Source organism: Diceros bicornis, chromosome 6 (genome assembly GCF_020826845.1).
Source record: "Diceros bicornis minor isolate mBicDic1 chromosome 6, mDicBic1.mat.cur, whole genome shotgun sequence".
Taxonomy (NCBI): Eukaryota; Metazoa; Chordata; class Mammalia; order Perissodactyla; family Rhinocerotidae; genus Diceros; species Diceros bicornis.
In genome coordinates this window covers 60,002,781-60,030,515 of record NC_080745.1, presented here as the reverse complement: position 1 = coordinate 60,030,515, position 27,735 = coordinate 60,002,781, and the positions used below count along the sequence as shown (strand labels likewise).

At 36.5% G+C, this 27,735-nt stretch overlaps 1 protein-coding gene across 1 annotated transcript in view; it reads right to left on the bottom strand.

Moving 5' to 3' along the window:
* The window catches only part of HELLS (helicase, lymphoid specific), a 39,641-nt gene extending 12,821 nt beyond the window's left edge, over positions 1–26,820 (bottom strand). The window contains exons 1-15 of the mRNA XM_058543569.1: positions 26,679–26,820; positions 26,144–26,265; positions 21,798–21,920; positions 18,573–18,629; positions 15,774–15,810; positions 15,623–15,687; positions 13,308–13,349; positions 10,398–10,622; positions 9,858–10,040; positions 9,106–9,249; positions 6,588–6,784; positions 4,114–4,210; positions 2,060–2,221; positions 581–720; positions 355–493 (exon numbers count right to left, since the gene is read on the bottom strand). Coding sequence (XP_058399552.1) covers positions 355–493; positions 581–720; positions 2,060–2,221; positions 4,114–4,210; positions 6,588–6,784; positions 9,106–9,249; positions 9,858–10,040; positions 10,398–10,622; positions 13,308–13,349; positions 15,623–15,687; positions 15,774–15,810; positions 18,573–18,629; positions 21,798–21,920; positions 26,144–26,265; positions 26,679–26,709 — 1,764 coding nt within the window. The 5' untranslated portion in view covers positions 26,710–26,820. The remainder of the gene's footprint in view (positions 1–354; positions 494–580; positions 721–2,059; positions 2,222–4,113; positions 4,211–6,587; positions 6,785–9,105; positions 9,250–9,857; positions 10,041–10,397; positions 10,623–13,307; positions 13,350–15,622; positions 15,688–15,773; positions 15,811–18,572; positions 18,630–21,797; positions 21,921–26,143; positions 26,266–26,678) is intronic.
* Positions 26,821–27,735: the final 915 nt, after the last annotated feature.

Genomic DNA, 27,735 nt, shown 5'->3' with positions numbered 1-27,735 from the left:
CATTGCTAAAATACACGGCACAGTAAAACAGAGTGGAAATCAATTACATTACTAAAAAAATTATATTTCCAATATTACTCTAAATTTAGGATGATTCTTAGCTGTTCATATAAAATATGTAAATAAAAATATTATTAGTTAGCTTACATACAGAAAATGAACTTCATTCTAACACTCATAAAGTTCTAAATTTTGTGGGAGAAGATTGTCTCCATTTACTGGAAGGATTACAATCTTCATATGACCAACAGCACAGCATTTACTTTAAGCATAATAATCAAAAATACAAAATAACACTTTCCCCCAACATAAAAAAGTTACAGAAATCAAAACAGTACATTAAATGGTATTCACCTTAAATTCTTGTGTCACTGGATCTATAGGGTACTCAATCAAATATGGATGATTACAGCATTTACGAAGTAGCATCATTATATTCTGCAGCTTCAGATTAACTTCAGATTCTACAGGGATGTTCGCTTCCACAACAGCTCTACCAAAAGCATATAATCCATGAATACAAGAAATACAAAAAATATCACAGTTTAAAGAATACTTAAATTTATTTCTAAACTCACACCTTTCTCGGTCTACCTCTGGCTGCATTTGACTGATCAATTTTTCCAATTCATTAGGGAAATCATCTATTTTGCTGTAATTTATTGACTTTCTAGTTCGCCGTTTTGGTCGTCCAGTGGGACTTAGCTCAACTGTTTCGTTCTAAAAAAGAACAAATTAAAGGAATATCTGTTTTAAAAGCTATATCCTTCAATTCTAAATATATACAAAGTGGGGTATAATGTTTTTATGTACAAAATCTTTTAAGATATAAAGAACAACATTTTGTCTTTAATCACGAAGTTTAGTAATTTCCAAAGGCACAAAATCAAGGATTCATAAACTATAGCCAAATGCAAATATTGCCATGTGAAATTTAATTGTTTTAACACTGATGACAGTATCTGAGAATTAAAGTGAACGCCTTCTTATCTCAGTGGAAAAAATTAAGGACGGATAAAACGGTTTGAACTTATATAAAAGGATTTAATGGCTTAGGGCTCTCATTAGGCTCCACAAATCTGCATTACAGAGGGTATTTCTTTGGATTGGTATAGTATTGCAACGAAATTCTTCACAATAGGCAACTACTGTAAGTTTCTAATAGCTAAAAAGCCAATCTTCCCTTTAATTATAATGAAAATGGGAGAACAGAGTCTAATGGTTGTATAAAACAGAAATGCATAACTGCAGTATTTTGAAAAGAAATACACAGGTCCATGGCATACAGTAAAAATCTGGACGTTTAAACAAAACTTGAGGGTCTCCTAATCTTCAGTTATAAGATAATCACATTCCACTCAATCTCTTGCAATATGGTGGGTAATTGAAGATATTTCTTTCAAATAGAATATTCTATTAAACTTTCTGGCTATCAATAACCTTCTGTAAAGGGATTACATATTTCTGGGGATTGGTCTAGCTGGCAAGCTGTCAGTATAGTGTGTGCTTGGTGAAATGTATTTCCAAGTCCATCCCCAGATACATGATAAGGGTTAATCAGGGACAGGAATCAAAATTTTTAACAAGCGTTCCAGGTGACTATAAAGCAATTAATGCATGAGCCATCACTTGAATTTTAGGACCATAGAATTACTAGGAGACAACTTTTGCTATTGGCCTCATGCCTTATACTCCAGTTAGAAATGCACTCTCAAAAAGTCTTGCAGGGGCCAGCCCGGTGGCACAAGCAGTTAAGTGTGCGCTCTCCGCTGTGGCGGCCCAGAGTTCGCCGGTTCGGATTCCGGGCATGCACCGACACACCGCTTGTCAAGCCATGCTGTGGGTGTCCCATATAAAGTGGAGGAAGATGGGCATGGATGGTAGCCCAGGGCCAGTCTTCCTCGGCAAAAAAAGAAGAGGATTGGCAGATGTTAGCACAGGGCTGATCTCTGCACACAAAAAAAGTCTTGCAAACAAGTGATAAGCATTAGACTGAAATCAACCATGAAATTTTCTATGCCAACTGTCATTTACAGTATATTTCAAATCTGCACTCTACCTCACTGCATCCAAACATGTTTGCAATTGTACGGTTCACAATGGCTGTATAAAAGATCTCTTGTTTCTTTGAAAGCGGTGCGTAAACGACTACTTCTCGTTTAGGAGGAACTTCAAGAGCAACATCAGATTTTAGTCTTCTCAGTAAGAAAGGTGTTAGAATCTAAAATTTAAACATGAGAAAACATATGTGAATATTAAACATTACTACGTTTTCAGGGAATACTCTCTCCAAATACCCCTTTACCCCTTCTCTCATTTTTCCTACATAAATATTATCAAGTCTCAAAAGGTCAGATAAAATATCTCCTTGAAATTTTCCCAGACCAGACCACTACATGACAAACACATAAAATTTATCCATAACGGTTCACAATTTACTAAGTTTTCAAAACCTCTAATATATCTTGAATATTTTAAAAAGCAGAAATAAGAAGGTGATATCTGTACTTTTAGGGTTAAAGTTACAGCCCACAGGTTTAGGTTCTGGACTAGTAGAAAAGCAATGAACCAACCAACCCAGATAAGTTCTAAAACTTCAGGCTTAAAAAATTACTCTCCTTCATTAGCTGTGTGAAGACAAGTGATTTCCACATGTATAAAACACAGAAGCAACAGATAATTATATCATTATTAAACTGCTTAGTTTTTTAAAAGAAAACACAAACTTGTTTAAAATTACTTTACATCCTTTACAGCCATACCTTTAAATACAAATTGATAATTGATTTACATATACAAAGTTCATTTTAGGGCCCTGTACTTAAATACCCCACAGGTATCGAGCCAATCATAGAGACTTGACTAGAGAAAATCACCAATAGTTTTAAGAAAAAAGTATCTGTAGACAGCAACCCAGAAACAAACATACCTATAGGCAGTTATCAAGAAAAGAACGTAAATTAACTTGGTAGGGTAAATATGACTTGGGATATTAATTTTACTTTCCATTTCTATGCTGTTTCACACTTTTATCATGAACATGTAGTATAAACTTTTTTGTGTGTGTGAGGAAGATCAGCCCTGAGCTAACATCCTTGCCAATCCTACTCTTTTTGCTGAGGAAGACTGGCCCTGAGCTATCATCTGTGCCCATCCTCTTCCACTTTATGTGGGACACCGCCACAGCATGGCCTGACAAGTCAGCAGTGCATCGGTGGGCAACCGGGATCCGAACCCGGGCCACCAGCAGCACGCGCCACAGGAGCGCATGCACTTAATCGCTACGTCACGGGGCCGGCCCCTGTAGTATCAACTTTAAAGTAAAAAAAAATCATAAAGATTTTGAATAAACTTCTCAAAGCACAACTGAAAGCTTTTAGGGCCCGCATATGAAAATGACTAGGAGACCTTCGAAAGATTATGTTTGTCTAAAGTAAGGAAAGGTAGGATGAGTGAAGACTGCAGGAAACAGTAAGAATGGATCATGCAAGGACAGAAATTATGTAATTATTGACAAACACTGCATAAAAACCACTCATTTTCATCTTCTGGTTGAAAAACATCAGTTACCATTAGGGATAAAATGAATACATGTGAAAAGGGCAAGATTTCTTTTTGTGTGTGTGTGTGAGGAAGATCAGCCCTGAGCTAACATCCATGCTAATCCTCCTCTTTTTGCTGAGGAAGACCGGCTCTGAGCTCACATCTATTGCCAATCCTCCTCCTTTTTTTATCCCCCAAAGCCCCAGTGGATAGTTGTGTGTCATAGTTACACATCCTTCTAGTCGCTGTATGTGGGACGCGGCCTCAGCATGGCCGGAGAAGCGGTGCATCGGTGCGCGCCTGAGATCTGAACCCGGGCCGCCAGTAGCGGAGCACGCATACTTAACCGCTAAGCCACGGGGCCGGCCCAAAAAAGGGCAAAATTTCAAAAAGCACTTGAGTTCTGCTGTAGAGCCATGTGACTTCTGGGTGAGGGAAGGGCAGGGCAATAAGTTATGTTTGGGGAGCCCTCATTTTTCCAAATGAATCACAAAAGATTGAACAGCTGATCTCTCGAGTTCCTTTTTCATTCTGAGTCTATAATGAACAGAGTAAGAAAAAAGTCAAAACCTGGTGCAGCATATGCAATACATTCTGTTCTCTTTCTTTAGCAATAATATCTTCAGCAGTTTCAGAAAGACTAGTGATATCAAACCAAGACTCAAAGCTGTAAGAGAAAAAAATGATTACAAGTTAACCTATCACATAAATCAATTATATTATGTTTTACACTTTTAATTTTGTATTAACCCATGCATTACAAAGTAAATATTTTCTTTTTTTTGTTTTTTCTTTTTTTTTTAATGAGGAAGACAAGCCCTGAGCTAACATCCATGCTAATTCTCCCCTTTTTGCTGAGGGAGACCGGCTCTGAGCTAACGTCCACTGCCAACCCTCCTCCTTTTTCCCCCAAAGCCCCAGTAGATAGTTACGTGTCACAGTTGCACATCCTTCTAGTTGCTGTATGTGGGATGCGGCCTCAGCAAGGCTGGAGAAGCAGTGCGTCGGGGCACGCCTGGGATCTGAACCCAGGCCGCCAGTAGCGGAGAGCACGCACTTAACCACTAAGCCACAGGGCTGGCCCGCAAATATTTTCTTAAAATGGACATTTTTTGATTCTTAAGTACATTAACATAATCTTACAATAATATGAAAATCAAAAAAACATTAAGGTACATTTTTTTCCTTCTCTTTTTTAAAGAGAGGCACATGCAGTGCCTCATTTGGATGTCTGGAGTCTTGGAAGCTTCACTACCCTACGTTCTCCTACAAATGGACCCTGACAGCTTGTTTGGAAGTTCTAGCGGAGGGCAGCTACTTGCATACCCTTCACCAAAGAATGGTCCTCCTCTATCAGAGAAGGTCGTCCTCTTCAACCAAGCGTAGCTTCTGGAGGGATGCACATGGAGCAGTGAGGGAGGAAGGGGACACCCGACACCCGCCTGACCAGCGAGATCAGCTGAATCAACCCTGGCGATCAATGGGGTGACATCCTAAGGTACATATTTCTGAAACATTTTAATAAAGTTATAGAAATGAAAACCATCTCTGAAAACCAAGGCCATATGATCTCTCTCTTTAGATATAAACATGACCTGCTATAACGAACGTTTTAAAAATTCAACATATACATACCTTGATAATGATTATCTACTATATATCCTTAGTTCTTCACAACATAAAAAAAACTATTAAAATAAGCAATTAAATACATCTTATAGTCTATACTAAGTTACACTACATTGTCAGTAAATCCAATTGGGAAAAATGCTTATAACATTTATGCAATAGTTAGAGCAGGTAGTTACAAACTTTGATCACCTGGAGCACACTTTATAAATTCAGATTCCCAGCTCCTACCTGGATGTTCTAACTCAGTAGAAATGCAAAGAACCTGAAAATCTTGTCCTTTAATAATAAAGGTTCCCTAGACATTCAGTACGACAGCCTGGCCTCGGGCCAACATTTGATAACCAGAGGTGAAATATATTCTCAAAATAAAACATTAAGTTACTTTCCTATATTAAATTAACTTTCTTCCTTCACTGATGCCAAAATAAATAAGTATAAATCAATTATTTTGCACTCCTGATTTTGATATTTTCATCTTAATTTTAACTTCTGTTAACTCCTCTTCCATTCTGAGCATACTATTTATTTTCTGAAAACTATTTTTATTTTTTGGTTTTTATGATATTAGCTAAGACTCAAACAGTTTCTAGAATAAAAAGCACTAGGTTGAAACTGGGAGACCTTGGTTTTACTTTTGGACCTGGCTTTAACTAGTTATATTTTTAATAACTTTATACTTGGCTTTTCTTATATGTGAGATAGGGGTTATATTCAACTTCTCTATCCTCTGGATTTTTTTGTGAGGATAAAATGAGAAAAATCCATCTGAAAGTGTTTCACAAAGTTAAGATAATAAGGAGCCTTATAAAAATAAAGGTAGCATTCAACAGTTTTCTTTTAATTAATCAATACAAATAAACGCTTTTAAATAATCTTTTATTTATCTGCTTTCACATAATTTGTGTCAAGAGTAAAACATATAGAGGGAAGAGAAATTGAAGGAAGGTGGTCAAAAGGTACAAACTTCCAGTTATCAGATAAATAAGTATTAGAGATGTAACGTACAACACAATGACTAAAATCAAGACTGCTGTTTGACACATATGCAAGTTGTTAAGAGAGCAGATTCTTAGTAGTTATCACAAGGAGAATTTTTCTTTCTTTCCTTTTTATTGTATCTAGATGAGATGATGGATGTTAACTAAACCTATTGTAATTATTCCATAAATATGTAAATGAAATCATCATACTGTACATCTTAAACTTACATAGTGATATATACAACTATTTCTCAATAAAATTGGAAAAAATTAAACACCATAAAAAGAGTAGAACATGTAACATATACCACAAAAAACCTGCCAAAAAGCTATCATTTTAATCCAGCTACCAAGAAGAAAGGAATTAATTTTAACTAAGAGCACAGATTTTAAGGAGGTGAGAAAAATATAGAACATAACTGGCTTACCTACCTTTTCAAGTCATCAAATACATCTGGCAACAAAAAGTTTAGCAATGACCAAAGTTCTGATAAATTGTTTTGCAAGGGAGTACCAGTCAAAAGTAGTTTGTTATCTGCATTGAACCGCTTTAACTCTCTGATTAGACGGCACTTCATGTTCTTAATCCTGTGTCCTTCATCAACTATCAAGTATTTCCAATAGCAATGCTAGAAAAGGGATTTAAGGAAAAATTTTTAAATAACAATCTCATGATTTTTCCTAAAAACAACTCTAAAAATAAAACCTCTTAATTATTCGGGACGGATGTTCAATTTTATCAAACGGCATTTCTCTATCCATTAAGGTGATCGTGTTTTCCTTTGATCTACTAATAGGATAAATAAATTTCCTAAAACTGATGCATACTTGTGTTCCTGAAATAGACCTCACTTGGCGATGAACTAATAACTAAAGTTCGCCTGCTATTATGTATTTAAGACTTCTACAGTCACAATTCTTTAGTCAAAGTAGTCTGTAGCTTTCCTTCCTAATGCTTTGTCAATTTTTGATTAGTTATACTAGATTCCTTAAAAAGAACTGAAAGTTTTTATTAGTTTCATACGTTCTGAAACATTAAATAGCATTAGAATTTTCACTGAGGTCTATATCTGAGATCGACACTCTTTAATCTGATGGTGTTCTCAATTTCTTACAAAGTTACTGGTTTAAGTTTTCCCTTTCTTCTGGAGCCAATTTTAGGGATTTACATCTTCACAGAAAGCCATCCATTTACTTTCATTGTCATGAAAATTGTTTTAATTTCTCATTTTTATTATCTGCGCTTTCTCTCTTTTATCTTGATCAGGGAAACCTAAAGCTCATCTATTTTATTGTGTAAAAACACAAACATATGCAGAATTTCTGGAAAAGATAAATACGAAACTGGCAAGTGTAGGTATCCTTGGATGACAGGATGGCAAATTGGGGGAAGAGTATGAAATGGTGCATCTTTTGCATTTTACTTTATACATTCATAGCAGAATGAAAAGAGAAATTTTTTTAATAATATTATGACTTTAATAAAAATTTGGGACTTCTTTTTCTGGTATTATGGCAAACCAGATAACCTGAATAATCTCTCACTATAAGAACCTACCTTAATAAGCGAAACAAAATATAAAACATCCTTTATAAATGAAGAGGCAAAAGAAAAGAGAAAACCCAATGAAAGAGAAATGATGAGGAACCTGAAAAATGAATTACGAAGTAGACTCAGATACTTCTGCTGCCACTCAGGAATAGGAGCCCTGCATGCCCAATGCCATCAACCTCTAAAACTAGGATGCTTGATATAACAACATAAGGTCAGTAAAAGGAAAAATTCTAGACATTGGCAAATGGAATTGACAAGGAAGCATACTGTTTCAATATGGGCTTGGTAGGGAGAGTATGTATAATTGGAAAGGTCTTCATGTTATATTATTTAATAGAAAACAGGAGTTTTAAGAAAAGAATGTATAATATAGCCCTATGTAAATTATACCTATTTGTTAGTTATTTAGTACAGTAATAGTAATTCTCAGGTAGAATTTTTCTACAAGCAGTATGTATTATTTTTATTGTGAAGAAATAATATAACTGCGAATCATATTCCAAAGTTCCAACATCACACAAGTAAAATCTGATGTACTGGTCAGAGAAAGGAAAAACAAAGCAGTAAAGAACTATAAGTAAAACAGCTGGAACAGTGAGGAAGAAGTTCAAAACACCAAAAAATGAATTGACAGAAGCAATGAGAGAAGGTCAATTTTCCAACTGCATTATGATAACTTGGGCACTAATAAATAAATAGCTACAACACGAAGAAAAACAGATATGGAAATGTTATACCATAGATCCATAAGATAATCTAAAAATAACTTGTCTTCATATATTCTATTCTTATTTGATAAAATTAAACGGATAAGTAAGTTGTGTACACTTAAAATCACATGTCAGAGACATACCTGTAGTATTTTCACAGATTAGGTCTACGTCTGGCTGATTCAAACACACTTAAAATGATATTATGGCTACAGGTTAAAGTGCCATAGGCTTTAATTTTCATGTTAGAGGCTACAACCTTCATCTCAATCTCTCTGTTCACATAAACCTCCAGTTTCTAAAGGAATATGTACCACATAATGTGCTACTTCCATCAGAAAAAAAAAAAATTAGGGCCGGCCCTGTGGCTTAGCGGTTAAGTGCGTGCACTCCGCTGCTGGCGGCCTGGGTTCGGATCCCGGGCGCGCACCGACGCACCGCTTCTCCGGCCATGCTGAGGCCGTGTCCCACATGCAGCAACTGGAAGGATGTGCAGCTATGACATGCAACTATCTACTGGGGCTTTGGGGGGAAAATAAATAAATAAAGAAAATTATAAAAAAAAAAAAAAGAAAGAAAAAGGGAAAAAAAATTAAACAAATGCTTCTGGATGATGATAAGGTGTGACGAATTAAGAAAAATGTGATTTATGGATTATAAAGAATCCAGTGAAGACCATTTGTACCTGTAACGCATTTCGGTCTCTCATGGCTATTTCAAATGACGTGATTACCACAGGATGAATCTGGAGCGTCCCTTTCCGTTTGTCAATACTCTTTACCAATTTTCGACGTTCCTCCTGGGTCCCATGATATAACATGGTAGGAATCTAAAAGATTTTACATTGATTTATAACAAATTTTAGAACAAAATGTAAATATCAACAATTTGGAAATTATAAAATTAATCATTTCTAAGAGGAAAAAGATAATTTAATCTCAGTTCTATTTTTCTATAACAAAATCAGTCAGTCAATTCTAAATTAGGCTGCTATCAGAGAATAAAAAAGCCATAAAAACAAACCAAGTGTAAGACGAGGTAGATGGCAAAGCTACTTCTGGAATATATACTCCTCATAAGTAAAGGATGTAGCTAAGGCAACACATATGTATGGAAGGAAAACACAACAGGAATAAACACCATAATAAAAATAAACAGAATTTAAAAATAAATTTGAACTAGGTCTGTCTTAGGTAAATCAAATTATCCAATGCACTGAAAATCATCCAGGGCTATTTTTGGCAAAATGTCTTCGATTACTAATCCCTATTCAACTATATAAACTTGTATTGCTGAGATTGAAAGATAAGACACATAAGTGTGTTTACACAGAAATCAATATGATTATCGTAAGAGATCTACAACTTAATTCTGGCAACAAAACAGAATAAAACATTTGAAATGATAATATATTTAACAAAAGGAAACATGTCTTACTTCTGGTGTAAATCTTTGGAATTCAGCCATCCAGTTAGGAAGTGTAGACAAAGGGCCACAGACAAGAAAAGGTCCAGGTACTCCTCTCTGAATCATCAATGCAATTGTAGCAATGCACTGAACTGTTTTTCCCAATCCCATTTCATCTGCTAAAATGCCATTAATTCCATTTTCCCAAAGCATCTGGACAAAATAATATACATTGTATTTAAATTCTGATAAAAATACCTATTGAATTAGCTATAGTTTATTTCTTCTTTTTACCCAAAGATGGTAATTATGAGACTGATATATTCACTATACAATAAGTTATAGTAACAATCGTGGGAAGTCCATTATCAAAGCCATAAAAGTGTTGGGAGCCTAGAATAAGATAATTTTCACTTTCAAAAATTTACTCTGGGAAAATATTTACACATAAATGTCTGTTTTACATATAATAAACAACAAATATGGAGGGAACAACTCAAGTTCTGTTATATCACATTAATAGGTTATTATAACAGAAATGAACCAATATTAAAATTGAGAATTCATTACCCTAAGCCATTCCATGCCTTCCACTTGGTACCATCGCATCACTCCTCCTGTAAAGTGTTTTGGTTGCTGAAAGGGTACTGGCTGTCCATTACATTTCCGAACTGGGTCAAAAAAGAACTTAGTATTCTGTCTAACCGTTTGAGACAATCTATCTTTAATTATACTATTTGAATCTTTGTTTTTCTGAAGATCTTCTACACAGAGATTAGATGAAGAACTTTCATCCTACAAAGAAAAAAGTTTAATTAGAAGTTTCATACATAATGCCGCTACCTTCTATTTATCAGAAAATGTTAACTAATCAAAATTTACCCAGTCCTATAATGATTAGGAATCGAGAAATAAAACCACATGTTGAATAAAACCCTAGAGACAGTTACCTCCATTCCTTCACAAATGCAAAGCCATTGAAGAAAAAAAAAACTTCTGAAAATAACCATTACAGATTACAGGCACACACTTTTGAAATGATCTTTACAATTGTACCTCCCTTCCGAACCTCTAAAATATGCTACCCAAGAATTTATTAAACTATTTTCTTAGTAATTTCCTTCACCCATAGCAAAGATAATGGATAATGTCTATAAAAAAAAAAGAAAAGAAAAGAATTTCCTATCAAGGAACACAGAAACATTTGCTTCCATCTAAGTAATTACTTTCATTGCAGGGAAAGGGGCAAAGTAAATAAAGTTTAAAAACTCACTGTATCACACTTAAAAGTGTCAATTTATCTGTTTCTGACACTCAGGACCAACTTATGACCAATGATGGATTTTACTGGACCAATGAGATTTTACTGGTTAGCAATGTCCACAACTCCATTTTAAGAATGTGAAAAGGAGGATTAAGTCCATTCAAAGGCAAAAGTCTTACAAATGATCAGTCTTGTAAGTAACGGCACAACTGGATATTCAATTGGAAAAATATGAACCTTGAGTTTCACCACTCCATACATAAAATTATTTTGTGATGAAATTATACACCTAAACTTCAAACCTGGAACCATAAAGCTTTTAGAAGAAAACAGAGAATATTTTGATAACCTGGCAAAAAGCAATGATTTCTTATACAAGACAAAAAAGCACTAACCACGAAAGGAAAAAAAGTGATAAATTCAGCTATTACAAAATTCAATTAAAAGATACCATTAAAATGCTTATTAAAAGATACCATTAAGAAAATGAGCAGGCAAGCCACAAACTGAAAGAAAATACAGTACATAACTCTGACAAAGAACATGTATCCCGATTATATAAAGAACTCTTACATGTCAACAATAAAAAGAACCCAATAAATGAGCAAAAGATATGAACAGAAACTTTACAAAAGAAAACACACAGCCATTAAGAACATGAAAGTGTACTCTACATCATCAGAAACAAAGAAAATGCAAAAGACAACCACAGGAGATTCATTTCACATTCAGTAGAACGGCTAAAATTAAAAAGATTAACAAGATGAAATGCTAGCAATACTACGAAGTGAAACTTTTATACATTGCTGGTAACAGTACAATGGTGCGTTCACTCTGGAAAAAGATATGCACTTTTTTATAAAGTTCAACATACATTTAACATATGACCCAGCAATTCCATTCCTAGGTACATAGCCAAGAAATATGAAAACATGTCCATACAAAGAGTGTGTTTGTACACAAATTATCGTAGCAGCCTTATTCATAATAGTCACTAACCGGAAACAATCCAAGTGCCCATCAAGAAAATGGATAAAGAAATTATAATAGTCACTCAATGGAATACTGCTCAGCAATAAAAAGAAATCAACTAGTAATAAGCTGAACAACATAAACGAATATCAGGCATGTTGACTGAAAAGGAGCAGGAGGTAAAACAATATTGGTATTTCATTTGTATGAAAACTAGCTTGTGACAGAAGTTAAAAAATCAGGCAAAAGTAGTTTGTGACAGAAGTCAAAAAGCAGTTGCCTCTAGGTTTGGGGGTAGGGAAATGACTGGGGATTCAAGGGATCCTTCTACCATAATGGCAAGTTCTATACCTTGATTTGGATGATGGTTACACAGATGCATACATTTGTCAAAATTCATCAGAATGAACAGAACAGTATTATTTACTGTATATTATAAAATGAGGTGGAAATTCCATAGTAAATCTTGGTATAAGATTAGACTGTGTCTTCATCTTTAAAAATGCAACTAAATATAAAAAATATGCTTACTTAATCTTATTTACATTTAACATGGCTGGGTTATAACTGCATCATAAACTAACCCTTATGCTGAACATGTAAACCCTTATGCAACACTTTATGGCGTAAATTTTGGACAAAATTATATGATAGCCAAACAGATTCTCTCTCATTTTATAATTAGTCATCAATTTTCCCAAGGGCCTACTAATCTTTGATAGGTAAATTAATTTACTTCACATCCTTTAGTGAACATTTGATGATAATTATTTTTGCTTCCCTAAGAAATCTTGTAATTGTAGGGACTTGGATAGTAAATACTCAGATAACAAGGAACCTCTCTACATAAAATGGGGGTTGGAATCAAGCCTTCCCAAACAGAATCAAAGAAAATCTTTAAGGCCAGAAAAGAGATTAACATCCCTCACAGCTTCCAGAAGCTGTGGAATATATACATGTGGAATGTATATATCCATATGGTTACAGACACTCGCATCATTGCTAGACACCCAAGGACCCATAATTTAATATTTACACATTAAGAAACATGCAAGAGGACACCTAAAGTTGATACTTAAGAAAGAAGCATGTTAGGATATGGAAGAAGTGAATGGGTACTTTTTTTTTAAGGCTAAGAAATAGGATAACTGGTGAGAAAAAATGTACACTGGTGATTAAAAGGGGCTAATGATCAGAGAAGCAAATATAACTCCTTGATTTAATATCTATTATAAAACTCTTACCTCATTCTCCTTTTTGCTTTTTTTAGCCACAGACAAAATTTCCTAAAACATTAAGAAAACAAAAAGAAAATAACAATATATGTGGTTCATTCATTTATCTACTCAACAAACATTTATTCTGTTCTGATTTTATGCCAGGAAATGGGGAAAAGGCTCTCTAGGTAATTAAAATACAGAAGACTCAAAGTGGTGGACCTTAGGCAAAATTAAGCCTATAGTGTCTTATTAAAATCTAAATTAGTTAGCAACACTTAAAAATTGGGATATTTATTCATGCATTTTCCAGTTTTGCTTTGCTTTTTTTAATCAAAGTTTAACTGAATAGACTAAGTCCAAATTCACACATGGCAACAATCCTCTAGTACAGAGTGACAAACTACAGCCTGTGGACCAACTCCAGCTGGCAACCTGTTTTTATAAATAAAGTTTAATTAGAACAAAGTCAGGCTCATTTGTTTACAGTTTGTCCCTGGCTGCTTTCAGGCTACAGTGGCAAAGTTCAGGGCTGAGTAGCCACCCACAAAACTATTCAAAGCCAAAAACATTTACTATCTGACCCTTCACAGAAAAAGTTTTCCACACCCTGCTCTAGAGTCCAGGTGTTGCTACTCCCGTTATTCAAGGATTCACTCCCAAATGTCCCAACTCCAGCCCATTTTAGACTTCAGGCCTCTGTGAACAGACACCTGAGTTTGCAATCTTGAGCACGATGCAAAGACAAATAAAAATACAGAATAAAAGTGTTTTGCTTTTGAAGTATCTACTAGATGCTAAGAGTGTGAAGACATGGTGACTTAGGAGAGTATTATGTTACATCAAATAATCTGAAAAAGTTATCATCAGGGCATAATCATTAAAGATTAAAGTTAGGGGACATTTCAAGCAGAACAAACAGAATAAAATAATATGATACATTCAAGAAACTTTAAGTGTATCTCAAATTTAAGATAAGCAGGAAAAGGACATGACATGTCAGTAAGTGGCTGACACACACAAACATACATGCGTATATGTATGTCTCCTGTGTATGTAAAGTATTACGTAAGTATAGATATTCATATTCTAAGGCTGAAGGGATTATATATAAAGAACTGATAGAAGAGTTGTCTTAAAATGACTAGATAAGCTGAACCTTTTTGGAGAACAATTTGTGAACAAGTCAAAACATAAGCACAACATCACCTATGAGGTATTCTTGTTAAAAATTAAACCTCATAACTAAACTCCTCACTCTGCTTACCTCTACAGCCTCATCTTTCACCACCCTTTCGTTTACACACAAACCAGAGCCAAATATAATTTGTTAGGTTTTTTTGAACTTGCCAAGATCTCTCCTGCCTCTGGAAGTTTGTCAAAAGTTATTCTCTCTTCCTAAAACACTTCTCCACTATCTTCCCTGTATCTTACTATTTCCCTGTTAACCCCTCTACCCCCTTTAAATGATTTAACTTTTATCCTTCAAGTCTCAATTTAGATGTCACTTCCTAGATGAAAACTATGAACCTCATGCCTGAGTTAAGAGCCTCTCTACATGCTCGATAGCATCCAATTTCCTAATTATAATTGACTACTTACTTCTATTTCTCACTGAACGTAGGCTAAGGCAAAGACAGGGTTTACCTTTCTTTACTAACTGATCTTATCCACTAAGGACAAAGTTTGCGCATAGCAGATAGGCCACAAACATTTGATGAATTAAATTAACAGCTAAACTTCAGTGAGCAGCTAAACTTCAATAAATCTCATTAATAAACTGCAGGCTGACTATGTTCCATAACCAATTAAGTGGGTCCTAACCATTATTTTTAAATGAAAACAGAAAAGGAAAATATCAGCGTGCATCCCTAAAGACAAATATTATGTGAAATTTTATACTTTATGAAGATCTAAGAGCCTGAATTTCAGATAAAAGAAAAATCCAATAGGTAATAAGGTTAGAGTTTTTTAAATGTAAGAATGTGATGCATTAAAATATGCTTAAGGAATATTTAAGGTTTGTCATAATTGAAGATGCTCTTTAATTAATTTCTATTTTATGAGGTAACAAGTGATTTTAGTTCCCTAAAGGTCTTCAACAACAAGAACAAACTTAAGGTAAGGTTTTGAGGTTACAAGAAATTATAATAATTTCTGATTAGGCCAAGCTCATGCTTCTTTAACCAACAGGAAGATAGTGCCATCTCCTTCCCTAAAACACTTACCAGGCTCAAAAGCCAAGTAAGTAACAGCAATCCATGCAGCTTTAACGTGGTTCACACCCACAGTAGGTGTCACTCAACATCGAATCTTATGCGCCCTTCCCCCTTTATTTTTACCTCTTTTGACATGACCTCTGAAATATTGTATGATTCATCTTCTCTTCCTCTTTTCTTTCTCATAACTATAAAAAAAATCATTTTATGTTTGATAGTAATTAAAGCAAAAATACAAACACATATTCTTCAAAACTAGAACAAGGAAATTTACCTGGATTCTCCTCATTTGCATCAATGGAATTTTTACCCTACAAAACAAGGAGTTAGAATATTACTTTTCTAAGGACTTCTATGGTATTACATATTAAAAGGTACTGATTAAGTAAATGTTCCTTGCAGTTGAACCACATCCACAACTCTATTCTGGATATTATACTATTATATTTACCAACATATAACCTTTTTCTTTATTTCCCTACTATAGCATGTTTGTAACCACATCCCTCTACTTTTTCCCAAAGACTCTACTTTCCTCAATTTTTTTCCATTTAAGAAGAGAAATTTCCAAATTAAACAGAGAAGGCATTTTTATTTTGAAATTACCATGTACATCTTCTGTAACTATGTTTTATGCCAAAGATATTCAATGGGTATGGTATGGAAGGAGCACTGATTTTCAGCAATACTTATAAGTTAAATACAACTAAAAATAGAAATAAAAGAGAATACTGACTGAAAAAATATTAGTGATGAGAGAAAAGGGAAAGGAAGAGATGTTCAAAAACAAAGTTTCAAATGAGAGTTGGAAAAGAAGATTAAGAATAGGTAGACAGCATGTATGCGAAATCAAAATGACAAAGAAATAAGGTAAATTAAAAAATGAAGTAAAAAAAGGTAAAAGATTAAGAGAAAATACCAAAAGGGACTGGGGAGATGGGAGTAGGTAGAATTTAATGGTTGGCACCTTTAGAACAGAGGGGGAAAAAACCAAGACCCTGGTATAATAGTTAGCTGGGCAAAAGTAAAGGACGGATTAAATGTACAGGTTGAAGAGTAGGGAGTAAATCGTTAAGCCAGTAAAATTATATGTTCCTCAAAACCCAACTCAAGTCCCAAGAGCTAGCAACGGAGTTGAATATCATCCATTTTCAATAATTGCTTTTGTTGCAAAATTATCTACCATGTTCTTTAATACCACTAACCACACTAAGAATCAAGTAACTGGACTTAAAGATACCCTATCTATTTTGCCTATTGGCATTTTCATATTTCCTAATAAAGGCAGTTTAGTATAGAAGTTAAGCGTAGGGTCTGAAACTAAATTCTGGGTTCAAATTCAGGCATTATTATTTACTAGACATGTGACCTTCAGCAAGTTAGTTAATTCTCATTCACAGTAATTATGTTCTATAAAGTCACTGCAAATACCCAAGTAGTGAACACTGAATCACTGCCTCTAGGAGAAATATGAGTTTAGGTTCCTGCAAGCCTCTAGTCACATTTTCATGAATCAACACATAATCCTGTTTTTTATGTGTGTTGCTATTTAAAGACATCTTATTTAATATATATGTTGATTAACGTTGAACTCAGGGCCAACAGCACTAGAACTCACAACTGAAGGAAGCTTATGTAACACACGTATTTTCTCCATAAGGCACATCACAGCCTTCTTGCATTAGACACTAGACAGCACTTCAGTACAACGTGGCTGAGGGCTACTTTAAACAGGAAAATCTACAAAAACCACAAACGCAAAAATTGTGGCATTAAATAGACCACAGAAAGGATACTCGTTTATAGTGTGACAGCTTAAATAAGGCAGACCACTTCGATCTCAGCTGGAAACGCTGTGTGCTGGGAGACTCAAATTTTTTTGTGTGTGAGGAAGATCAACCCTGAGCTAACATCCATGCTAATCCTCCTCTTTTTGCTGAGGAAGACCGGCTCTGAGCTAACATCTATTGCCAATCCTCCTTTTTTTTTCCCCAAAGCCCCAGTAGATAGTTGTATGTCATAGTTGCACATCCTTCCAGTTGCTGTATGTGGGACGTGGCCTCAGCACGGCCGGAGAAGTGGTGTGTAGGTGCGCGCCCGGGGTCTGAACCCGGGCCGCCAGCAGCGGAGCACGCGCACTTAACCACTAAGCCACGGGGCCAGCCTAAGACTCAAATTTTTTGCCATTCTACACACACACGTCTGTGAATGACCACAAAAACAGGACTATTGATTTTGAAGTTACAAATAAATTTTAGCAAGTAAGCTAACCGGCAAATACGGAATCTGCAAATAATGAGGATGAACTGTATCTCCTTACATCAGCTTCTTTATATGTAAAATGGGGATAATAAAAGTACCTCTACCTAACAGAGCTGTTTTGAGAATTAAGAAAAAACATGTAAAGCTTGGAACAATACTTAACACACAGTAAGTACTCAATAAATGTGGCCTTTATTATTTCTTTTTTTCACTAGCTAACTTTTCTTTATACAATATCCATCAATACCACATTAAACAGCCTCATGTTAAAACATATTCCGCAAAAAGATCACATTTAAAATTCAGGCTACTTGAATTCAGGTCAAATGAACTCTCTATTATCTGAAATGTTATTAGCAGATACATTATCTGCTCTAATTTTGGCTCTACTGCTGCAGTTATGCACAAGATACAAGATACAAATTTAGATTATTGTTATGGCTGCAAGTTGACATGAGGTTAGAGGCATGAAAGAGAAAGAGAAATAATTTCAAGCTCCAAAAGAGCTGGCCACTTATAAAATGCCTTGAGGTACAGAACATTTGCAGATTTTTCCCAGTTAAGAAACTAAAATTTTACTATTATGAAAAATAGTCCACAGAATAAAAGAAACCAAAAGGGTCATACTTAAGCTCTCCTTCCATAGCTAAAAAGCTGAGAAACAGGTTTTATATTTCTATACAGCTTATAACAAAGATAGGTTATCAGATAAAGAAGGTTAAAATGAATGATCAATAAAGTCAAAATACAAAAGAATTTCTTCAACATTTAAGGCAACATATACAAAATGTTCTAGCTTACTATATATTACCTTAGTAACTTTCAAAGATTCCTTTTTTCTCTCTAGTTTCTCTTTCTTCTTCTGTTCCTGTAAAATAATTTTTTATTAATGTCACAAATGGAAAATGCAAAGTATAAAATATACATCTCAAATAACTTATATTCACAATGAAGAAACTATATAAAAATTAAAACAAGGGAGAACTTGCGCTTCAAGCCTTTGTGGAGCAACAGGAAACAGATTTACCCTCCTGCCTCAAGCAACTAAAATCCAGGTAAAATAATTTAACAGTGGTTTTCAGACAACATGCAGCAAAGGACAGTGAGCATTGACAGAAGGGAAACAAATGAGGGGAATCTTCTGATTGCCCAGCTTACTGCCTGAAGGCAATTTCCAAGTGCAAATAATAGAGGGAGAATCCAAACAGAGCTCAACAATCTCCCTGAGTTGAGACAGAGTATAAAACGCAGAGCGGCTAGCATACCCAGGGTCAAGTACCAGAGAGGAGAAAGCTGCACAAAAAGAAAGCTCTGAAGATCTGCAGTCGAGTCTTCAGGCTGAGTACTGATCAGCGCATGAGTGTAAGAAAACCAAGGCCAGAAAAAGAGCCACTAGAAAGAAGCAGGTGGAATAATCCCTGCGCTCACAAGGGATCAGGAACAGTTCACGTTCCTGTCAGCCAAAGCAGAAAGACCTCCTAACATACAGGGTATCAAGAAGAGTGCTCAGTAGATAAGCCAAGTTATTCCTAGACGAAATGCTGTCCCATATGCACCCTAACAAAGCTTTAAAGGCAAGACACAAAAGGATTCAAATCATTTCCAAGAGGTCAAAAGGGTATTTACCTTATAATAACTCATTAAGTTTGGTATTTGTTTTGCTTTTCTATATCTGTGTTTCATTTTACTATACAAAGGTTTAAAAAGGGTTTCAACAAAGGAAAAAGACAATTTAGCAAATGTAGCAAAATTTTTTTTTTCTTGTGAGGAAGATCAGCCCTAAGCTAACATCCATGCTAATCCTCCTCTTTTTGCTGAGGAAGACTGGCTCTGAGCTAACACCTATTGCCAATCCTTCTCCTTTTTTTTCCTCAAAGCTCCAGTAGATAGTTGTATGTCATAGTTGCACATCCTTCTAGCTGCTGTATGCGGGATGCGGCCTCAGCATGGCCAGAGAAGTGGTGAGTCGGTGCTCACTCGGAATCCGAATCCGGGCCGCCAGTAGTGGAGCGCATGCACTTAACCGCTAAGCCATGGGGCCGGCCCCAAATGTAGCAAAATCTTGATTGATAATTGCTAAATGTGAATGATGGGGACACAGGGATTTATTGTAGTCTCGAAATTTGCCCAAGTTTTTAAATTTTCATACATTCTAGTAGATAATAATAAATTATACAGTATCCTAGATAAGTGTAATGGGAAGAACAGAGGAAGGTAAAGGGGATCAGGAGCGTGAGAGTGGAGGTGTCAGGTAGCAACTTTATTTAAGGTTGTCAGGGCAGGTCTCATTGAGAAAAACGTTTAAGCCAAGACATGAAGATAATGATGAAGTAGCAATGAAGATATCCATGAGAAGAGGGTGCCAGGCAGAAAACAGCCAGTGCAAAGGCCCAAAGGCAGGAAACACACTCGGAAGGAAGTCTGAAAGGTAATGGTGTTGAGGAAGGCAGCCAGATTGCTTACAGTCTTATAGGCCATCATTAAGGACTTTGGCTTTGTCAGAAACAATATAAGCTAGAAAGCAGTGAAACATCTTTAAAGTACTTCATGGGGGCAGGGTGGGGAGAGGGTGGGAGGAAGAGGAAGTACTGAAGAAAAACAAATTCTTTATCCAGTAGAAACATCTTTCAAATTGAAGGCAAATGAAGACTTTTCCCGACATAGAAAAGCTGACAGAACATTATCACCAACAGAAAATGCAAATGAATCTATAAAAGAAAGCAGAATAGCAGCTATCAGGAAGTGAGGGATGGGAAAGAATTAAAAAGGGGCAGGAAATTAGCCATAAGAAAAAGAATGAAATCTTGCCAAGTGCAACAACATGGATGGACCTTAAGGGCATTATGCTAAGGGAAGTCAGTCAGACAGAGAAAGACAAATACCACATGATCTCACTCCTACGTGGAGTCAAAATTTAAAAAAATGGAAAAAAAAAAAAAAAAACCCCCAAGCTCACAGATACAGAGAACAGACTGGTGGTGGACGGGGCAGGCGGTGAAGAGGGTCAAAAGGTACAAATTTCCAGTTATAAAATAAATAATGGAATTTAATTTATAATAAAATAATAATAATAATATAATAAAATAATAATAATAATGTAATAAAATACATGGGAATGTAATGTACAGCATGGCAACTATAGTTAATAATACTATATTGCATATTTGAAAGTTGCTAAGAGAGTAAATCTTAAAAGTTGTCATCATAAGAAAAAAAAACTTATAATTATGTATGGTGATGAATGTTAAACTTATTGTGGTGATCATTTTGCAATATATACAAATATCAATCACTACACTGTACACCTGAAACTAAAATAATGTTTTATGTCAATTATATCTCAATAAAAAAGAGAGAAACAGGAAGAATTTTTTGGAGTTGATGATTATGTTCATTATATCTTGATTATGGTGGCTTCATGGGTGTATATATGTCAAAAGTTATAAAATTGTACATTTTAAATGTATGTAGTTCTGTGTATATCAATTATATCTCAATAAAGCAATTTAAAAAAAGAAAAGCACTGAGCAACATAAAATTCCATCTCCAGCATCCAAAAAAATATCACTAGGCAGGAAAAAAATCAGTCAATAGGTGAAAAGAAAAATAAATGGTAGCATAGTCACACAATGGAATGCTTCTCGGGGATAAAAAGAATGATCCACTGAATGACCCGACATAAGCGGATCTCAAAAATATGCTGAGCTAAAGAAGCAGGACACAAAACGAGTGCTTACCATATGAATCCATTTATATAATATTCTAGAAAAAGCAATACCAATCTATAGTGAAAGAAAACAGAAATCAGTGGTTGCCAGGGTGCAGGCATGGGGATCACTGAGACAAGAGAACTTTTCGGGGTGATTAAAATGTTCTTGATGTTGATTGTGCTGGTGATTATACAGGTCTATTCATTGGTCAAAACTCAAACTGTAAATTTAAAATGTGTACATTTTATTGTATGTAATTTATATTTTAATAAGGCTGTTTTAAAAAAAATTTAAGTTATTAGCTGTAATCAATCACATATACATACCTCTAATTGTTGCTGTTCCATTTTAGTCAATAAAAATTTGGAGTAGATATTGCTTTTTTCAAGCAAATGTTGAAGTCTACGGTACCGAATGTCCATGGACTCTCTATCCCAAGACATGCGAGCCTATCCAAAGAGAAAATTTTCCTGTAATTATTAAAGTTTTCTGATATACACTGATTTTTTTGCATAAGATATAACAAAAATGGCTAAATAAATGCTCTTTGGGTTTAATATATTTCCTTTAATTACTTTTTTAAAAAGATTTTTATAATATTAAATTCATTTACTAAAAATAATTTTCCAAAGCAAAAACTAGAACAAATAGCTGAAAAAATACGATTCCTGGGTTCAACAGGCAATCTGGTAAGATGTAGTTGGGACACCAAAATATCGAGATTTCAGACACTGGACATATGGTTACTGGTATCTACTGAGTTGAGGGTCCATTCTGTGTGTGTGTGAGGAAGATCAGCCCTGAGCTAACATCTGTTGCCAATCCTCCTCTTTTGCTGAGGAAGATTGGCCCTGGGCTAACATCAGTAGCAGAGCTCGTGCACTTAACCACTGAGCCACGGGGCCAGCCCAGCTGATGATTTCTTACAAGATTCTTCTCTTTCCTCCTCAGTATTGTGTTCCCCAGAGCTTTGCCTTCATCTTTTCGCTTTCTTTAACTCTCATACTTTTAGCTTTTATCTTTCACCTCTGTACACCCTCCAATTACAAACCTCTGCTTTCCATATTACTTTTATACACCATTTATTTATTGAGTGATTTGTAAGAGTCTACAATGGTCTAGTGGCTGAGGAGGAACACTCTCTTAATTCACATTGATAAAAGCTAAATATTTTAAAAGAACAATACCAGAGGGCACAAGACAGAAAACACAAAAGCAACAAATAAATAGTATAGTTCAGTGGTCCACAAACTTTTTCTGTAAAAGGCCAAAAGGGTAAATATCTGAGCATCGTATGGTTTGTATTGCAAATACACACTCTGCCTTTCTGCATAAGAGCAGTCATAGACAATATGTAAACAAATGGGCATGGTTGTGTTCCAATATAACTTTATTTACATCAACGGGCACAGGCCAAATCCAGTTCATAATTTGCCAACCTCATACAACCTGAATTCAAAGAAAAACATTAAGTGGGCTGAAGTGAGTCAAGTGAGAGTTGAATTCACCTACTAAAGCCAAGTACATGCAAACCTTACCAACCAGCAATTCCATGCCTGAGACAAAGACAGAAATAGAGACAGAGAGAGAGACAGAAAGAGAGAGAGAGAGAGAGAGACACAGAGAGAGACTGTGTATTTACCCACAAATGCATGTGCTAAAATTAGCATAACCTAATTAAGTTTAATTTAGTGATTACAGCTTGACCCTCTAAATCAGACACCATTGTATATTTGGCTTATACTTCCTAGATGTTGTCATCTCCCTAGCTTTTCTTTCAAAATAAATTTCCTTTCTATTACAAAAGCAATGACAATAAGATACATGAGAATAAATCTAATGAAAGTAATACATGTGCCTTACAGAAAAATTAAATATTAAAAAACAAATCAGGGGCCAGCCCAGTGGCGCAGCGGTTAAATGTGCACACTCCGCTTCGGTGACCTGGGGTTTGCAAGCAAGGATCCCGGGCGCGTCAGAGACACACTGCTTGTCAAGCCATGCTGTGCGGCGTCCCATATAAAGGAAGATGGGCACGGATGTTAGCCCAGGGCCAGTCTTCCTCAGTAAAAAGAGGAGGATTGGCACTGGATGTTAGCTCAGGGCTGATCTTCCTCAAAAAAAAAAAAAATCTGGCCAGCCCTCTGGCGTAGTAGTTAAGCTAGGCATGCTCTGCTTAGGTGGCCTGGGTTCATGGGTTCGGATCCCAAGCACGGACCTTAATCACTGATCAGCCATGCTGAGGCAGTGACCCACATACAAAATAGAGGAAGACCGGCCCAGATGTTAGCTTAGGGCGAATCTTCCTCACCAAAGAAAAAAAAAATCACCCATAATTTTACCCTTGCAGATAATCTGTTAACATCTTATCAAACTATTTTCAATTCTTTTAGGACAGCCTTTTTTTTTACTATCACCACTATACCACTGTGATTACACCTGGCAGTCAATGAATAAGGTGGATATAAATGGGGAGATAAAATTAGACTTTATAAAAATGAATTTTTAAACTTTACTTTCTTAATCTGTTTAAAATTTTAGTTAAAATATTCTGGGCGTACTTTAAATATATCTGCTACCTTAAATTCTGTTCAGAATAAATCAGCATACGTTTTTTTAAGTAATTAAAGTTTTAAGATGCCATCATGGAACAGTAATTTATAATTAATATAATTAAAATAATACTATGCTAATGGTTAACCCTTAAACCCAGTCTTCCCTATTTCAAAATAATTTTGTAGCAAATCTTATCTATCATTACCCTTTCTTAACAATTTTATTATTTGTTTTATTAAGGTTAATTGTAGCTCCAACTGTGGAAAGCACTGAGTGCCTGGCAAGGAGCATCTCTTGATGACTAGAGTGAAAGAGTATGCCAATGGACACCAAGGGCATCAATTCCCCACTGTCTCTCCCAACACCAACCCCAGATTTGGGGAGGAGGGAGTTATATTTTAGTCTACACAATATGAACTATTTTCCTTTTACCTCTCCAAGAAATCTCTCAATTCTTACCTTTCCCCCTCCCCCACTACATATACATTAATGCTACTCTTAAGTCTTCTAGACTAACAATGACTTCTTTCAAAAGGAAATGCAGGTAAAAAGCCAAAGAAAATAACTGTAGCAAATGAATGTCAAAGTCATTCTCCAGGCTCTTCACAAATCTTAAAATCTCCTAAAGCAAAGTAAATGCTTCCCATTAAGGAACTTAAGCTAGCTCTTCCTCTCTTAAGTACTTCTAAATATACGCCCATAAAGGCTGCATTCTCCCAAAAGAAAAGGAATCTTTACTTTTTTTTTTTTTTTTTTTGGTGAGGAGATCAGCCCTGTGCTAACATCTGCCAATCCTCCTCTCTTTCTGCTGAGGAAGACGGCCCTGGGCTAACATCTGTGCCCATCTTCCTCCACTTTATATGGGACGCCGCCACAGCATGGCTTGCCAAGCAGTGCGTCGGTGCGCGCCCGGGATCCGAACCGGCGAACCCCGGGCCGCCACAGTGGAGCGCGCGCACCTAACCGCTTGCGCCACCGGGCCGGCCCCAGGAATCTTTACTTTTGTATAGTGAGTTTTTGGACTCCAAAGTCATGTAGGGAGAGGCTTATTCTTAGAATTTTCTCCATAGTCACCTAGGGAATAACTAAAAGTGTCAAGTGTCAAAAATTAATAAGTTCTTTTAATACCTGTACCTACAAAGACAATGTAATAGCAATGGACAACAATGCTACTAGGTTTTTAGCAAATTATACCCTTGTATTAGAAGGACTGAAAAGAGCTATACACTTTACTCATGGAAGGATTGAAAATGAATTAAAAATTGCTATTTTAAGTTCTATGATGCATAACTGCATCATATTATTCAATGTATATTTCCTTAGAGAGGTATAGGGTTAAGGACAGGAACTTTGGAGACAACTGGAGTTCAAATTTGAGTTCATTAGTGTGACTCCCCAACTGCCTCAGTTTCCTCCTATGTAAAAGGTGATATCGAAAGTACGTATGTCATAATATTGAGGGGGCTAAATATATTATTACAAAAACCAAAATCACTTAGTATGCAATACATAAGAGCCGACAGCTATCCTTCTTTTTCTTGCATATGCAATAATTAAACAGCAGAGTGGGATTTTACTACCAGAGTGAAACATACTTAAGAACTGAATTTTCAAGAGGTTAAAAACTGCTTTTAGTAATCTAGAAAATAGATACTCTGTACAAGAAAACCACAAATATAATAACTTATCATCAAAAAAGTAAACCAAGTTTTACCTAAAGAATCTTCCTTAGCAATAGCCCAAGAAATTAAAAAGAAAACAAAAAGCAAGTTGATCACTTAGGTATAAAACAGCACTAGAAGAATTGACTAAAAAGAATTCACTACCGACTTTGGAAGAATTATAACAGCTGAACAAGCAATTTGAAATTCTCACTTGAAAGGGAGATGAGGCCACTTTATACACTAAGACTACGTCTCACAGAAGCATCATTCAAAGTACACGCAGAGGTTTCTCCAACTCAGCATCTGTAAACTTACAAACAGATAAATAACAAAGCCCGTTTTCAAGCTTATGAAAAAACCAGACTAGTAAACCACAGAACACAAACCACACCTCCTAGGAAGCGTCAGGTTACTACTGGCTTAAACGACGATGAACTTGCTTCCTAAATTACCTTTTCTAGCATCTTCCGCTCTCTCTCAAGTCCGGCAGCCTCAAGCTGTTCTTCCTCTTCTAGCATGGCTGGGGTAATCACGGCAGTCTCCGGTCGTTCAACCATATCTGGAGCGAGGGACCCTAAGAGGGGAGACGGCTTTTAAATTGCAGTTTTAAAAAATTACCAATTACTCAGCTCCCACATTAAACAACCTTCCTCCTCTTCCCAGATGCATCTGAGGCAAAAACTAAGGACCGACGGAGACGCCAGCATCGCTTCTCAGAAGACATCCTAGGGCTTCACAACGTCAATAAGTTGCCTGGACCCGTTTACGAACCGGGATGCTCGGGAAAATGCAGCTCCCCTGAGTAAAAGCTCTTATATCACGCAAATATGTGTCCTCCACTCCCTCTCCACACCTTCTTGCCCCTCCTTCCCTCCTCAGTCCGTGCCCAGGGTCGGCTCTCCCCCTGAAGCTCGCCTGCAGCCTCCATGCTGCACCCCCCTGCCGGACGCCGCCGCCCGTGCCCGGAGGAAGCTTCTCCTCACTCACCGCCGCTGCTCGCGGGCCGCTGTGCCGGCATGGCTAAACACACTCTGGAACCGGGCCCCTTGCTCTCAGCGCCTGCAACACCGCGCGCTAAATTCTCAAAGCCGCTGCCAGACCCAGCCTTCTCGCTAAATCCCCGGCCAGAGAAAAACGCGCGCTTCTCTTTCGCGGGAAAACGCCGTCATCTCGCGACACTTCGTACTACCCGCCCCGCCCCCGAATCCCGGAGGCGCGAGATTCGGCGCAGTTTGGTTTTCGTCAGAAACGGTGAGTGTCTGCCTGGAGTTTTGTCTCGGGCTTGTGTTGCAGAAGTGAGCCTACAACCAGCTCTGTGATACTGGGCGAGCCTGCCCACCGCGGAGGGCCCAGTTTCCTCACGTATTGGATGATAGTTCCGAACTACGAAATACTTTAGTAGCGCTCTTAACAGTTTGCAAGTCGCCTTCACAGCCTGACTGATGTGCTTAAACCCCGCCAACCGATGACTCTTCAGGTAGGAAAGATGTACGAGTATCCAGGCGAGGATGTCAGAAGCAGATATTGCTAACCTCGCCCGCCACCCGCAGTGCGCAGTTCACGTTTTGAATGAGAATTCCCCGAAATGACCCAGAAGAGAGCTTTTTTATGGGTGGGATGAGAGAGAGAAATACTAAATTAAGATTACAGTAGAGTTCAAGAAAGTTGTTTCAGGATAAGGGAGACCTGAAGGCAGTTTTAAACCGAGCAGAGTGGCCAGTAGAAGGGAGGTACGACTCAGGAATTCAATAGACCAGTAATTAAGAGTGGGCGCCTGGAGGAAGGGGCAGGGCTTTTCTTGTCTCTGGTTTTCACTTCAGCCTTCAATCCCACTCTTTCTTACCTGCAGTCTTTGAACAAGACTGTTGTCCCCCCCGCTCAGAATGTATGGTATACCTGCCATGTAACCACCCGTTTCCTTCATTTCTGACTCCAACAACTTTAATAACTGTATTTGTACAAAACTTAAGGGTTTACATTGCATATCCATCATAACGTTCTTCAGCAACCTCCATTAACAACACTCAGCAAAGCAGATTATTCT